This window comes from Oncorhynchus gorbuscha, linkage group LG11 (assembly GCF_021184085.1).
Source record: "Oncorhynchus gorbuscha isolate QuinsamMale2020 ecotype Even-year linkage group LG11, OgorEven_v1.0, whole genome shotgun sequence".
In the NCBI taxonomy this organism is placed as follows: domain Eukaryota; kingdom Metazoa; phylum Chordata; class Actinopteri; order Salmoniformes; family Salmonidae; genus Oncorhynchus; species Oncorhynchus gorbuscha.
This window is the reverse complement of record NC_060183.1, coordinates 52,976,833-52,993,262: the sequence shown is the minus strand read 5'-3', so window position 1 is coordinate 52,993,262 and position 16,430 is coordinate 52,976,833. Positions and strand designations below refer to the sequence as shown.

At 42.4% G+C, this 16,430-nt stretch overlaps 1 protein-coding gene across 1 annotated transcript in view; it reads left to right on the top strand.

The window, feature by feature from the left end:
• LOC124047679 (nuclear pore complex protein Nup214-like) overlaps nt 1-15,902 on the top strand; it is a 70,278-nt gene extending 54,376 nt beyond the window's left edge. Inside the window, 4 exon segments of the mRNA XM_046367989.1 lie at nt 73-244; nt 6,616-6,770; nt 7,817-7,850; nt 15,721-15,902. Coding sequence (XP_046223945.1) covers nt 73-244; nt 6,616-6,770; nt 7,817-7,850; nt 15,721-15,745 — 386 coding nt within the window. The 3' untranslated portion in view covers nt 15,746-15,902.
• Nucleotides 15,903-16,430: the final 528 nt, after the last annotated feature.

Here is a 16,430-nt window from a genome sequence, read left to right as displayed (position 1 = left end):
CACGTATTTTATCAAATGCAAAGTCAACCACTTGACCCTTCCTCACACACCCCTCTCTCTGTACTCCTACAGGTGGTTTTGGGAGCGCCCCTGTGTTCGGTAGCCCTCCTGCTTTTGGGGGCTCCCCAGCTTTTGGGGGGGCAGCAGCGTTTGGCTCAGCACCCTCTTTTAGCAGTCCCATGGGCTCCTCAGCCAGCAAGGTGTTTGGAGAGGGAACGGCAGCCGCCAACGTGGGAGGATTCGGGTAAGAGACCCTGTTAGACCTGTATTGGATATGAAGAGTGAAGACTTTTAGAATTATTCTGAAATTACAGCTGAATATTCTTGATAATACTCAGCATACAGGCTTCAGAATGTCTTTAAATGTTTTTATTGTCTGGGTTGGTTGTCATGTATATTAAAAAGGTTGACTAATAAAAGGAAAGAATTATGGGCACGGGTTTCAGCCACCTGAGGGGCTAGTTATGCAACACCTCACGTTCCAGCTGACAGCACGATGACACATCCCTGACAGTGTTTTCATATTCACACATGGTAAATAAGCAATTGCAGGCTATCCCCGACCTCATTTCTCAACTTGGGCATACCGCCCTAAGCCCTGCTCAGCTACACTAGCCAGGTTTCCATCCAATTGGTGACAGATTTTCATGCAAATATTAAAACATTAGCATAAAGAATATATGTGTATTTTCCTACCAGTGGTGTTTCCACCAAACTGACTTGTTGTGGATAAAATCAGTGCGTGATGTAGTGCACACAAGGTACTTTTTTGCTTAGGTTTTCATGTACAGTGCCTTCAAAGTATTTACCCCTAAATGGCAGTGAAAAGGAAGCCTGTCCAGAGTAAAAAATATTCCAAAACATGCATCCTGTTTGCAATAAATCACTAAAGTAAAACGGCAAAAAAACTTTTTTTTTTACTTCATGTTCTGAATACAATATTTTATGTTTGGGTAAATCCAACGCATCACGGAGTACCACTCTTCAGATTTTCAAGCATGGTGGTGGCTGCATCATGTTATGGGTATGCTTGTCATCGGCAAGGATTAGGATGATTTTTGGGATAAGAATAAATGGAATATAGAGCACAAGGAAAATCCTACAGGAAAACCAACAGACACGGGGAGATGAATTAATCTTTCAGCAGGACAATAACCTAAAACACCAGGCCAAATATAGACTGGAGTTGCTTACCAAGACGACATTGAATGTTAATGAGTGGCCTAGTTACAGTTTTGACTTAAATCTGCTTGAATATCTATGGCAAGACTTGAAAATGGCTATCTAGCAATGATCAAGAACTCATTTAAGAGATTGAAGAATATTTTAAAGAATAATGTGCAAATATTGTACAATCCAGTTGTGCAAAGCTCTTAGAGACATACCCAGAAAGACTAAGTTGTAATCTCTGCAAAAGGTGATTCTAACATGTATTTTTGACTCAGGGGGTTGAATACTTACATACTCAAAACAGTGTTTTATGTCCCCCCCCCACACACACACACACACACACACACACACTTTGACATTAGTATTTGGTGTGGATTGTTGACACAAAAAGACTATTCAAACCATTTTAATACCACCTTGTAAAACAATTTTGAAAGAGTCTAGTGGTTAGTATTGTGGGGTAACTACAATGTTGATCCATTGATACACCATCCAAAGTGTAATGAATAACTTCACTATGCTCAAAGGGGTATTCCATGTTTGCTTCTTCTTTTTTTTCCCCCATCTACCAATAGGTGCCCTTTGTCAAGGCATTGGAAAACCTCCCTGGTCTTTGTGGTTGAATCTGTGTTGGGAATTCACTCCTTGACTGAGGGACCTTACAGATAATTGCAATGTGTGAGGTACAGAGATGAGGTTGTCATTCTAAAGTCATGTTAATTAAGAAATAAGGCACAAAAGGCAGTGATGTAGCATGAATATAGTCACAGGTATATGGTGTTGTTAAACGCGATAAGTAACCCATTTACTTATTGCTTTTATAAAACCGTTACCAACGTATTAAAATAATGAATTACATATTTTCATAAAAATTTTATTTTGATAAGTCAATTCATACAATTTCATTATTTGACCAGAAGCTGTATAGTAGTTTGGACAAAAATCTGGTTGTTAGTTCTTTTGGTCATGTTGCTACGGACACGACCCAGTTGTTAATTATTTTTGCATAGTTGCTATGCAAAAAAGCCTTGTCATCTGTTCTAAGCAAAATGGTTGCTATGCAGTCTGGATAACGTTCTTTTCACTTGCTTGCATGCTAGCTAGCCAACTTGAGCTAACTCAGTCGCATCAAACATTAAACGACAGTACACTAGCTGCATTTCGGTTTCATTTAGCTTTTTTTTTACATTGACATTTACTTGGATATGTCCATGATAATGACGTTGAGGCGTGATTTCGAGTGGCTCAGAAGAAGTTCTCATCTGGGCACTGTTCACGCAACACGGAGTGTACAAAACATTAGGAAAACCTTCCTAATATTGAGTTGCACCCCCTTTTGCCCTCAGAACAGCCTCAATTTGTCGGGGCATTGACTCTAAAAGGTGTCGAAAGTGTTCCACAGGGATGCTGGCCCGTGTTGACTCCAATGCTTCCTTCCCACAGTTGTCTGCATGTCCTTTGGGTGGTGGATCATTCATGATCATTCATGATCATTCATTCTCCTGGCACCTATTACCATACTCCATTCAAAGGCACAAATCTTTTGTCTTGCCCATTCACCCTTTGAAAGGCACATTTACACAATCCATATCCCAATTGTCTCGAGGCTTAAAAATCCTTCTTTATCCTGTCTCCTCCCCTTCATCTACACTGACATCAATAAGGGATCATAGCTTTCACCTGGATTCACTTGGGCAGTCTATGCCATGGAAAGAGCAGGTGTTCCTAAAGTTCTATACACTCAGTGTATGTACGGTACTACAGAGATCAAAATGAAAAAGTGAAACATTGTTTCCAGGTTGGACAGACAGACAGCAAGGTGTATATTAACCCCCGCTGTACCAAACTAAATGCTAAGCTGGAAGCGAGGGGAAATTATGTGCGAGTTGAGATGAATACAAGAGATGATTCAGACAGCAACATTAACATGACATTCTTATGGCGGTGCAGTGATAATGTTTAGATGGTACTGTTAGCAGGCATAGGTGTGTCTGTGATGGCTAATACAGCACGGCTTGGAATGCTGCTCATCCAATCAGCATCCAGGTCCAAACATCCAGTTTTATTAACATTGTCTTGAACACAAAGTGAGTCCATGCAATGTATTATGTGACTTGTTAAGCAAAGTCTTACCATAACAATGAGGTTGAATACTTATTGATTTCGAATTTTGATTTATAATTAATTTGTAAAAATGTCTCAAAATAATTCCTCTGACATTATTTGTAGGCCATTGACACAAAATCTCAATTTAGCCATTTTTTAAATTCAGGCTGTAACACAATAGCGTTTGGAAAAAGTCAAAGGGTATGAATACTTTCTGAAGGCACTGTACTGAATAAAAATCTAAAGTTCAATGTGTTTCCATTTAATTTTCAACCGATAGTTTTGTCACAACTGTTGCGTTAAATAACAAATGTGCCCAGTCTGGTCTTGGTATGTGCGCTTTACCCAACAGCTCACAGATGCAGTGTGGGTAGTCTACATGATGACATTATTATGGATCATTTAATGACATTCAAGCATCAATCATCATGTCACCAGAATAAGACCCTGTCTATTGGAGAGGAGCATAAAGCTCATCAATTTACACTTTCACCACTCTGTAACATTCATCATAACTTATTTCATCTGTAGGGTAATAAACTGCATGGTTTCCAGATATGTAGTGGGAGGACGACACACCATGTCATCGGGTGACTCCGAGTTTACTTCAATAAGATGGTTATTATATCAATATTTTCGCATTAAGGCATTTCCACTACCGTTTCTCGCATAATACATTTTTCTGACACAAAAAGTTCCCTCCATGTCGAATGAACAAATTATCTGTCAGCATTTATAAAATTGTTTTTCTATAAGGTATGACTTGAGAATATGGTTACTGGCACACATTGTGTGCTTCGTCTTGCCTTCAATGAGCTTGAAATTTAGTTTAGAAAAGTCCACAATAGTTTAGAGCAAGCATTGCTGGTATGTTTTAAACACAATTCATCAGGGGATGGGATTCAGTCAGCTCTAACCACCCAGACCCCCTGCTGAGTCAACCTCTATTCCGAGTTTAACTGCAACCCTCATTGTAAGATTATGGGAGAAAATGGGATTATTCCTCCATCCCCTACCGTTCAGATCCCCCCCCCCCCCCCCTGCTGGGGCGCAGGCCTGCTTCTGCCAAGACCCAAACCACGGAGCCATGCAGAGAGAGATTATTCCACCCAGATAATCCCATTCTGGGGTCATACTGCCAGATGATTTTAAGATGAGCTGGTTCCTTCCTTCTATCTATCTTCTATCTACCCCTGGGGGTCATGTATTGGGCACAAGTTGTCAGGAGGGGATTACCGGCTAAATCCCCACCCCTCAATCCTCTACCACCCCCTACTCTCACTCGTGCGCACACACACACACTTTACACCCTCTGCCTTAGGTCCTGTTGGTTTCAGGAAGACGAGCTAGCCTTGCCCTGAAGTCATTTCTCAGTTCTGTCCTGTCAGGGTTTAATCCCATGGAACTGTCAAATGGCAGCAGGCTTAGTGTTTTCAGTCAGTCCTTTCCTCGGTTCAGTCAGTTTTTTTCAGTCTAGTTCTTTTCATAATGTCAGGACTCGTGAGGTAATATTTTTACGGCTCTTTATTTCGCTTGTCATCACCCGTCGTCCTGTTCACAAAGATAAATATAGAAGTTGTTTACGAATGCCGGTCCTAGTTTAGTTGTTTTCCAAACCTTTGCAGAGATTTATTAAAAGATAGTTCAAAGATAAAACGCCTCAGGACTCCCTACAGCCAGTAAATGTCACCCTCCCTATCTTTAGAAGTGGTTCCTCAATTTAGCCGTGGGGCTGTACAAAGTGGGCTTGGGCGATATCCAGATTTTCATACCGTTTCTGTACCCTACCGGGGTGTAAGCTATTACCGGGAGTACACGCAATGGGTGCTATTTCCAAAAATATATATTTTTTTGTGGGGACGCACAAAACAATTTAGGCGACAGGGATCTTGATCCAGGAGTGTATTAAATGTCCCTGCTGTAACCAAGAAGCTTGATTTTTGACATCTAGGCAGTAGGCAAGTTAGCTAACCTAATGCTTAGCTGGAACCCTGAGTTGGATATCATTTATTTGACACCTCTTAGATTTATTATAGTTATAATCAACCTATAGTAATAAGCAGTGGCTTTGCACGAAGCCCCCGTGAGGTATCGGAAATCATACCGGTGGTATTTGTAAATAACCCTGTATACGGTATAAACAGTACATCTCCCAAGCCTAGTAGTTAAAAGATGAACCTGGTCCTGGATTGACCCAAGAGCGGTTAAAGACAGCCGGCAGGCAGGCCGGCAAGTGATTGGCTCCCATATTAAGGTCAGAGGTCAGCCTATATTTCGGTCCAGGGGTCTGCTTCCCAGATTAGAACCAGCAGAGCAGCTGAGCTGGCTGTGGCCTAGACTATTCTCTACCCCTCTCTCTTCATTACTCTCTCACTCTCTTCTTTAATGTCACTATCTTTTGCCCTTGTTTCTGTTATCTTTCCTTCTTTCTCCTCTCTGAACGGCCTCACACACACACGCTATATTCTACGTCAATTCCCCTTCCTCCTCCCCTCGTCTCTGCTGATGTTTGACTCTCGAAAACTAATCCTGGAGGTACAGCTGTGTGACTGGTGCTGCTCTTGTATCTCACTCAGGGCAACTGAAGCCTCCATGTCAAAATATAATAATTTAAGATATGCCATTTATCAGACGCTTTTATCCGAAACGACTTAGTCATGCGTGCATACATTCTACATTTGGGTGGTCCCGGGAATCAAACCAGCTATCCTGCCATTGCAAGAGCCATGCTCTACCAAATGAGCTACAGAAGACATCTAGCTTTCATTTAGACTGTTCTACTACACATTTAAACTGAATAAAACATTAAAACACACTCCTCTCCCTGACAGTGACCCAGCCTCCACATACAGAGCCCAGATCAGTAAGGGAAGTGCCGTGGGAGCGTCAGCGACTTATTCCATTGTAATTCAAATAAACTATTATTGCAATATGCTTTGATGTAATGGGCTCTGATATTTTTCCAGGCAAGGCTGTTTCTCTGCATATTTTAGGAACCTGTCCTCTGGGTTAGAATGGTAATGTAAGCAGAGTAGAGGGACTGGGGCAGTGTGCTACAGTGACTATACTAGACAGTCTGTAACCTGGAGGAGAGGGGAGCGCAGGTCATAGTAATTCGACCTCCCTCTGTATGGCGTCAGGGGGTTCAGGACTGATGTAGTATTTAGGGTGGATGGAAACTGACCAGCATATTTCCCAGTTTGTGTGTCAAAATGTAATAAATCAATTGTACCAATGGTTTTTCTAAGCAACACATCTTCCTGAATTTTGATTGGGTTATTGTTAGATCTATTAAATCTGAATCTATTTTCAGTCGTTTGTTTCTCTCTCCCCTCACAGCTTTGCCTCCACTCAACAAAGCACACCGTCGTTTGGTGCACTGGCCAACCAGAGTGCCCCGTCCTTTGGTAACCTGGCCCAGCAGCAGCAGGGGTCAGGGTTCGGAGCTGCTCAGCTCAGCGGCTTCTCTGCGTTCGGACAGCAGGGAGGAGGAGGTGTGTACTACTATCTCACCCATTCAGTTCTTTCAGATCAGTGCAGAGGATGCCACTCTAGAGGATGCACTCCAAGTCTTCATTGACATGTTCCCTTCCCTCCCTCTTCTAGTGACTAAAACTGTACAAAGCATATGAAATGATTCCAACACCCGGCTTAGTCTTATCTGCCCCTGCGGTCTCCTCCCCACTCTCCCAGCCATGCTAACAAGGAACAAACAAAAGAGCTCAAGTCTTCATTTGAAGTCCTGCCAATGAGTCTCTTCCCATATTCCCCTGAAGCAGAGCCACTGGTTAGCTCAACTCATTAGTGGCTGGATAAATAGCAGTCAGTTAGCCTAGTGGCTAATGCTATCCCCCAGCACTCTGTCTGCTGTGCAGTACAACAGGGCCACAAGATGCAGTGCAAGGCTAATGCTAGGATAGCCGTAGGGGTGGTGGAATCCCACCAGCGTCTTCCTATTAACCCAAATACCTGCTATGGCCGCATGCCGCCACGCAAGCTACTTTCTGTCAGAATAATGTTTGTATATGGCCCAGTTTTCTCAAAACGGGAAGAGGGGGGTGGGAAGACCACCGTTTACCATCTTAGTTTCACTCTCTCGTTCTCTCTTTTTCTTCTTGTTCTCTCACTGTATTTCTCTCTCATTCCTCTACTCCCTCACATGCTTGCCCTCTCTCCCTCTGGCTTTGTGTGTAGCTCTTAATATGTCACTCTCTCACACACACGTACACACACACACACTTTTGACTTTTCAAATAGTCCAGCCTCCCTCTTATTTTTCCCTCTGTCTCCCTCCACTCCTGCTCTGGAGCCGTGGATGCTGCTGTTTGCGTATGTCCGATCGTTAGGTCTAGAACAAGTCATATTATTGTGGTTTATGCTGTGTCTTATGTGGTTGACTGGCTCTGTACCAGAGGTAATACGGTGGAAATAGTAGTAGTTTTCTCTCTGATTCAGTCTACATTATACAGAGGTGTTTTAATTTTTTCCACTGATACGTCTTCATCTACATGGTTAATTGTGTTTGTTGGTTTTCTTGCAGGCTTTGGGTCTGCGGGTGGATTTGGTTCCAATCAGTAAGTATCACTCATCGTTGGGCTCTTCTGTGTGGGGGTACGTGTTTCGGTAGTGTGCGCTCATTTGTTGTGTTCACATAAGAGTGTGTCTATCTTTGTGCTTTAGTGTATACATTTGTCTACGTGTTTGAACCCTCGCTACGCACACACTTGCATGTGTGTCTCTGTCAGTAGTGTGTGGAGGAAAAGTGTGTGACCACAGCACACTTCTGAGAATCTGAAGGGCAGCATGAAGTCACAGCTAGCTTTCCTACTATATCATCCCTCCTTCCCCACCATCCCCCCCTCCACTCTTTTCTCCCCCTCTAGTCTTCCTCACTCCTTTCTCTTCTCCCTCCTGTACCTTTTTCAACCCTCGCCCTTCTCCTCCCTCAAACCACTGATCTCTGTACCCTTACCCCAGACACTCGCCCCCTCTACCCCCTAATTGCTCTCCCTTTCCCCCTACCTCATCTACCACTCTCTACACTCTACCTCCTCCCTCTCTCCCGCTCCCCTATTTTTCTCTGCCCTCCTTTTCCTCCTCTTCCTGTGCTGCTGTGTCACATAGCCACTTCCCCCAAGGTGCATTTTAGTGGAATGCGATCTGAAGCGCTCAGGAGAGTGGCGACGCAACCCGGGCTTTGTTAGATAAGCTCCTCTCTCTCCCTCTGTTCTGCTTCACCCTCTCCCCCTCCTGCTCTTCTTCCTGTTCTCGTCTTCTTCTATTCCTTTCTCTCCCCTCCTTATTCCTCCCCATTTTGCTCCCTCCATCTCCCCCATCTTCCTCTTCCTTCTCCACTCTCCTCACTCACTCTCCTCTTTGTCCCTTTCTTCCTCATCCTCTTCCTCTCATCATACCCATTTATTATTATTGATGAAAGCAAAATGCTGTGCCAACATGCTCTGAGAAGGGATATCTGTTTATGTTTTATACTGAACAAAAAAATAAACGCAACATGCAACACTTTCAATGATTTCAGTGCATATAAGGAAATCAGTCAATTAAATTAAAATCATTTAGCCCTAATCTATGGATTTCACATGACTGGGCAATCAGAATTAGTTTTTCTCTCACAAAAAAACTTTATAACAGACAGAAATACTCCTTAGTTTTATTAGCTGTCCGGGTGGCTGGTCTCAGATGATCCTGCAGTTGAAGAAGCCGGATGTGGAGGTTCTGGGTTATATGTGGTTTGCGGTTGTGAGACCAGTTGGACATACTGCCTAATTCTCTAAAATGACGGAGGCGGCTTATGGTAGAGAAATTAACATTTAATTATCTGGCAACAGCTCTGGTGGATATTCCTGTAGTCTCCATGCTAATTGCATTCTCCGTCGAGACTATTTTATTTATTTTTATTTCTCCTTTATTTAACCAGCTAGGCAAGTTGAGAACAAGTTCTCATTTACAATTGCGACCTGGCCAAGATGAAGCAAAGCAGTTCGACACATACAACAACACTGAGTTACACATGGAGTAAAACAAACATACAGTCAATAATACAGTAGAAATGAGTCTATATACGATGTGAGCAGATGAGGTGACATAAGGGAAGTAAAGGCAAAAAAGCCCATGGTGACAAAGTAAATACAATATAGCAAGTAAAACACTGGAATGGTAGATTTACAGTGGAAGAATGTGCAAAGTAGAAATAAAAAATGGGGTGCAAAGGAGCAAAATTAATTAATTAAATACAGTAGGGAAAGAGGTATAGGTAGTTGGTTTGGGCTAAATTATAGGTGGGCTATGTACAGGTGCAGTAATCTGTGAGCTGCTCTGACAGTTGGTGCTTAAAGCTAGTGAGGGAGAAGTGTTTCCAGTTTCAGAGATTTTTGTAGTTTGTTCCAGTCATTGGCAGCAGAGAACTGGAAGGAGAGGCGGCCAAAGAAAGAATTGGTTTTGGGGGTGACTAGAGAGATAAATAAATAAATAAAATAAATAAATACAGTAGGGAAAGAGGTAGTTGTTTGGGCTAAATTATAGATGGGCTATGTACATCTATGGTGACAACTGCACATTTTAGTGGCCTTTTATTGTCCCCAGCACAAGGTACACTTGTGTAAGAATCATGCTGTTTAATCAGCTTCTTGATATGCCACACCTGTCAGGGTTATCTCGGAAAAAGAGAAATGCTCACTATAAGGGATGTAAACAAATTTGTGCACAAAATAAGCTAAAAATAAAAAGAGAAGAAGCACTGGTTAATTTATTAATCCAGTCTGGCAAATCCAAGAGACTGTGCAATGAGCCACCTTTCAGAAAATTCAACAGAACACTTGATCCAAAATGTAAAACTCAAGGCGCTGCTAGACTAATCTGGTTGATTGCTTCGCAAATGGATACAGCAACCCAGAAAGTTAAGAAGATTCTGAAAGAGGCATGAAAAATAACCCTGTGTGTTTACGAATGGAGAAAGGACTGACCGCTTTGTTTATGGGTGGCGCACAATTGGCCCAGCGTCGTCAGGGTTAGGGGAGGGTTTGGCCGGTAGGGATGTTCTTATCCGGTCGCGCTCTAGCAACTCTTGTGGGGGGCCGGGCGCAAAGCACGCTGACACGGTCGCCAGGTGTACAGTGTTTCCTCTGACACATTGGTGCGGCTGGCTTCCCAGGTTATGCGGTCATTGTGTCAAGAAGCAGTGCGACTTGGCTGGGTTGTATTTCGGAGGATGAATCTGAGTCAGACACCGACGATTATCCTTTTAAATCCAAGTCACATTAAGATTGATTTAAACCTAACCAAACCTATGACCAGACCATCACCCCCAGTGTCAAACAGTGACATCCCAAAAAAGCTGACTATTGGCCTACAACACATAAATGGCTCCTAGCCTGCCGCACACAGGCTTGTTTCTGTCCCTAAAACTAAAATAATATAAAAACGAAATATAAATAATTGTATTAAACTCTAATTAAATAAAAACTAGTAAATCAAGTCTGATATCTACCTGAAACTAACTGAATTTCAAATACACATCTAAAAACTAATAAGAACAAAAAATATATTGGGTGGGTCTAATGCTGGTTGGTTAAAAGTGCATTCCAGTCGGTGTCTATTCTACAAGTTACCACCGGCTAAATCTATGATGTTAAAATTCCTATTTACTCTGTTCCATCTGACTGCGCAATCCACTGTCTCATCAGCCCAGCCAGACAATTTATAAACTTGATCTCCACTATAAAAAGCATCTTGACATTATCTCACATTTCTTTTAGACTAACATTTCGGTTTCAACAGCGGAGATTTGTATAAACCTTGTGTCTCCGACATTTGCAACATTGTTTTCCATATTCAAATTCGATCTCCAGCTTTCCCATAGTAATGAACGTCTAGGGGTCGGGACAAGACAGGCAGGCAAGCGTTTCTCAGTCACTCGAAATCATGAATCAGCTGGCATCATTTATTTTTGCACTCTTTACAGCTTCAATATTTGAAGTGATTGTGTTAGCTGTGTTGTTGGCTAGCTCCTCTGAACAATTTGTGTCGGGACTAACGTTTTTAATGAAAATATGTCAATCATTATTTGAATATGTTGGTAACCGTTGTATAAAAGTGATAATGCCCTCAAAGCCGGTGTTTAGAGCCTAACAACACCCATGCTAATATATCCTCCAAACACCGGCTTTGAGGGCATTAACAACACCCATGCTAATATAGCCTCCAAACACCGGCTTTGAGGGCGTTATCACTTAAATAGAAAATCTCAAAACTATAATAACCTTGGTATACAATACTTACATCCCTCACAGTACTATCAGAAAGTACTTAGTACTCCTCATATTGATCAGTCGGGGCCAGACGGGCTACGGGGAAAGTCCAAACCATCACAAAGGTAGCTAGCTTCCCAACCAGACTCCCATTTTCAGCAACTTATTTTTATATATATGTTGGTTTGTCTTCATTTCTATCCTCCAGATCTTCTCAAATGTTTGGAGCCAGTTCGGGTTGGAGAAGCTAGTTTTTGTAGACCCCCCATTGGCAAGTGCACCCATGCTGTGTGTGGCCAGTCAACACTGCTCTCTGCAATCAAGCTCTCTGAGTAGACATCTCTTAAAGGGGGAAGGGTGGATGGAGAGGGTAGGTGGGGTGGTTGAGATGACAGTCCAAAACTAGTTGTATAGTATGGAACTGACCTTACAGACCATCGCAATAAGCTTACGTGAAGTACATCAGTGGCCAACTACAATGTGGAATGTGTAGTTGGATTAATTAATTGGCATTTTGTGTATCAATTTTTAAAAATCAGTACAGTAATTATTTATTAAGTTTATCATCCACTAGGAAACATCTCTAAGGGAACCTAATGTCGCAAAATAAAATAAAAAGTTTTGGTCATAATTCAATAATAAATGTATCATGAACTTTCTTGGAATAACACCTGTATTCATATGACATAGAATACTGTTTGTATATATCTGTTATCCACTGTGGACTGTAACTCTAGTGTAGATTTATGTTCATCCATCTGGACTTTGCTTTGCTCTATAAAATAGTAATGAAGCCTTGTTGTTTGCACTTTGAATCAGGGAAAAGTTCTATGCTTTCATTTGAGGTTTTAAGATATCATATTTTCCAAGCTTTAGCAATTATGGTAAGAAACATGTCCTCTGTTTCTCAAAACTTGTGTATTTTCTTAGTAAAGAAAGTAACTGACTCTAGGCAAGACTTGGACAGGACGTTGATAAAAGTATCCTCTCTTGATTGCATACAATGAACTGAAATATTAGGAAAAATGTATACTGCTTTTTAAAATCCATACTGCTGGTACCCCCCTATTCCTATAAATGTGTATATTTTATACATGGAAAATGGGAAATAAACTTGGCAATTCTAAAATCTGTATCTAATGTAGTCCCTTTCTTTTTTGGCATCCTACTGATGATGAGCACTAATTGATCGCCTGTGTTGTTTTAATGATGACAGCCTCCGGCTATTTTCCTCTTGCCTTTGTGTCTGGCTGTGTGCTTATTAAACAGAGATTTCATTTACGATTAGCTTACTCTTTAAAAGGCCCAACAATTAGACCTCTGGACTAAATGTTGATGTATTTAATGAGTCAACCTTTGATTAAGAGTATTTGAGTCATTAGTCCAGAGAAAAGAGGTGCTGAGGGGTTTTGTCTATGGCATTAGCAGGCCGGTTAATGTAATAAATGTAATGGAAAGGTAAGGAAGCTCTGGGCTATGTTTAGACAGTGATGGGGGCTTTGCTAGCTGCTAATTAGCATACCATCTTTGAGGTGGAGCAGCCTTCGTATGGTTTGGTATCCCTCTCCTTCATCGAGGAATTCACTGGCCCTTATTAATTAATAGACATTTGGATGTAAGCCTAAGACATTGCAGGAATGAGGGTATATTGAATAGAGGGGTGCTGGTCTTATGTAGTGGCATCTTTTCTTTGGCATGTGGCTGTCATCAGATTGCCATCAATGGTCACCGCCATGGAGAATGTCACTGTCGCCCTGTCCCCTCTGGTGTGCCTGGCGATGGATGGAAATGTTGCAGGCCCGCTGGCCCTGCCAATCAGACACTGAAGTGGTTGGGGAATGTTGGGTTCACAACATGTGACCAAGAGTCCTAGCTTCCCACTGTAACAGTGGAATACTCCTCCCAGGCCCGCTATGATATGATTGGTCACACACACTGTGTTCAGGGCAGCTAATATTAGAGATGGATAACAGTAGTATTAGAGGTGTGCAAGACTAGAGAGAGGGAGTTACATTTGTATTGGGCTTCTGGATGTTTTTCTACCGCTTGTCCTTCATACTGATGTATGTTTTCCCGGTTCAGGGAGGCACAGTGCGTGTGTGAAATGTAAATCATAGGTATACATATGTGGAATAGCTGATACGTTTTGATGACTCACTTGGCAATGCATTATAGATTTTGCGACACAGCCTGTCATGGAGCTAAAACTCTGCACTGTTGTGATTTGTAGCTAAAGCTGAAGAGGTTTTCAGCACAGTACCCTCTCTCCTTCCCTCAATTGACTCATTTGAACACGTCAAGGACCGTCTACTTGGTGTTGTAGCTGTGCAGCACTGATTCATACTCCCGTGTCATGTTGTGCTCAACAATGACAACTCCGAGTTTAGCACTGTCTTCTCTCTCTTTTCTCGCCGTCAGTGCATGGCTCTGGCAGAGGGAGCAGGCCAGTCACACAGACACTCGTGGGGATGGCAGCTGTTTGAGGAATCCAGATGAAAAGAACCATTCTGTTTCTCTCTACCTCTCTTTTTACGGACTGATGATTGGCATTGTTCTCGCTGCTTTGTCGGTCCGGCCTTTACAACTCACTGGCTCGTCTACAAGCCGTCTAAGACTAATGCAGTCAACCTGCTGATGTGATGTGTGGGGTCAACCTATGTTAATTTACCCAAAGACATTCTATGTAGTATTTAGAGCTATAAGCCCTGAAAGGACTTACTTGCTTTACAACCCGTTCATCCCTGGAGAATTGGAATTGATTGTCTTCACACACAAAAAAACTATTTTTGAGGGGGGTGACAGAGGCACGGGTGCCAGGTGAGGGTAGAGTGGTGGAGTGACAGGTAAAAACGACCCACCACACAGATTAGACCAGGAGAGCAGACATTTTAGAGGCTGATTTGGAGAGTGTAATCACCATAGTCTCGCTGTGGCTGGCAGCTTATTTATTGTGCAATGAGATGCAAGCAAACAGGAGCACATCAGAGGCTTCATATGTAAGATTATTGAGAGGTTTGCAAATTTGCACTATAAACTTCTGTCATTGTTTTCCTATTGCCTAATATACAGTGGCATTAGAGGTGTAGTTAGATGATGAGTGTGTTTACCATACACTAGAGTAATTCTGATCATGGAAGCTGTTTGACCTGGTTGACCTCCAATCTCCCAGCTGCCCAGTGCTATCTATCCCAACAACATCATGTCAAGTGCATGTAGCCACTGTTCCTGGTCAAAGTTCCCTTCACGTGGTCAGAGGTTTTGAAGTACTGCTCTGTGTGTATGCATCTGTGTGCGTATATTGTTTAGTGTGTGTGATAGATACTTGTCTGATTGGACGGTAAGTGCAGGCATCAGTCTCTGTGCCCTCTAGGGCTTTTACAGTAATTACATGCAAACATTTCATATTTGATCGGCATCTGTGCGAGTGTGTGCCAGTGAAATCAGCCAATGCTGTCCGACACGAACATCACAGCAGCCAGCCAGTTATCTGACAGATATATAATCCACTGACTGAGGACAGAGAAATAATTTTCCGTATCTCAATCTGTACTGTTTGTGTTTCTCTATGGATGTATCGATTTTACTTCAGTCGAGAGAGGAGTGTGGCGGACATCATAAATGAATATGAATCAACATTAGTGTCCACTGAAGCCTGCAGTAATCTTGTTTAAGAGGCTCTCAGCCTTAGCTCTATTAGCGGAGACTAGTTATTTATGCACAGAGTGGAAACTCTCGCTACTATGAAAACATCTTCATCTCTTTTTTCTCCCCTCTGATAATACAGTACTGTGTGTGTGTGTGTGTTTATATATGCCCTGGTTGTAGACGGCTTACTGTGAATTCAGCCTCTGATTGAATGCCATGTGATCATAAAGTATTAGCTTAGTGATGAGTGAATTTCCTCTTATTTCAGCCAATGATTTAACTCCCCTTTTCGGTTGGTGTTAGTTAATGGTGTCCCCCACGTTCATTGTTTGGACATTGACCTATCAAGTAGGAAATTGTGTTTAAACATGAATACCCTAAAAAGTTATTTCTTTCAGATGATCCAGTGGGGTCCCCTAATCCAGGAGGAAACAAAATGGTGTGTTTTCAAGTTGAGAACAAACCTGCTACAGTTGATAATGGATGCCAGTGCAGCCATGCCATGTCTAACACCGATGTTTATGTGCTTTCACAGACCAAGATGGCCTGGACAACAATAAAGAATATACCCTTTTTGTCATTTTTTGGAGAGGGTTTTCTGTTTTGTTTTTTTGCCTACAAAAATGTTTGATATGAAAGTTCTGTCCACAGTGTCTGTTTTAAACATGTATTGTTTGTTTACCCACAGTAAAAGAGGTTAATAAAACTCTAATTTGATCTTTGTAGCCATCATGTTTTACTTTAGCTTCATCGTATTGCAAGGGATGATGCTGAAATACATTGGAGCCTTGCCAATTCCAGAAAGGGTAGCACATTATTGACCTTTCCATGACACCAGAGTAAAAAAAAGGCTTTTGAAGTATGTCATTTCCACTTACACTTTTATTTCTATCTATCCCTACAAAAATAACCATTAATTGGGGACTCCTGGGTGGCTCAGTGGTCTAGAGCACTGCAGCGCTAGCTGTGCCATCAGAGACTCTGGGTTCCCGCCCAGACGCACAATTGGCCTAGCGTCGTCCGGGTTAGTGAGGGTTTGGCCGGTAGGGATATCCTTGTCTCATCGCACACCGGTGACTCCTGTGGCGGGCCGGGTGCAGTGCGCGCTAACCAAGGTCGCCGGGAGCACGGTGTTTCCTCCGACACATTGGTGCGACTGGCTGCTCGCTGTGTTAAGAAACAGTGCTGGCCTGGACAACAGGGGAAGTACCCCAAAAATGGCAGTAAACGGGTTGGGGCTAACAG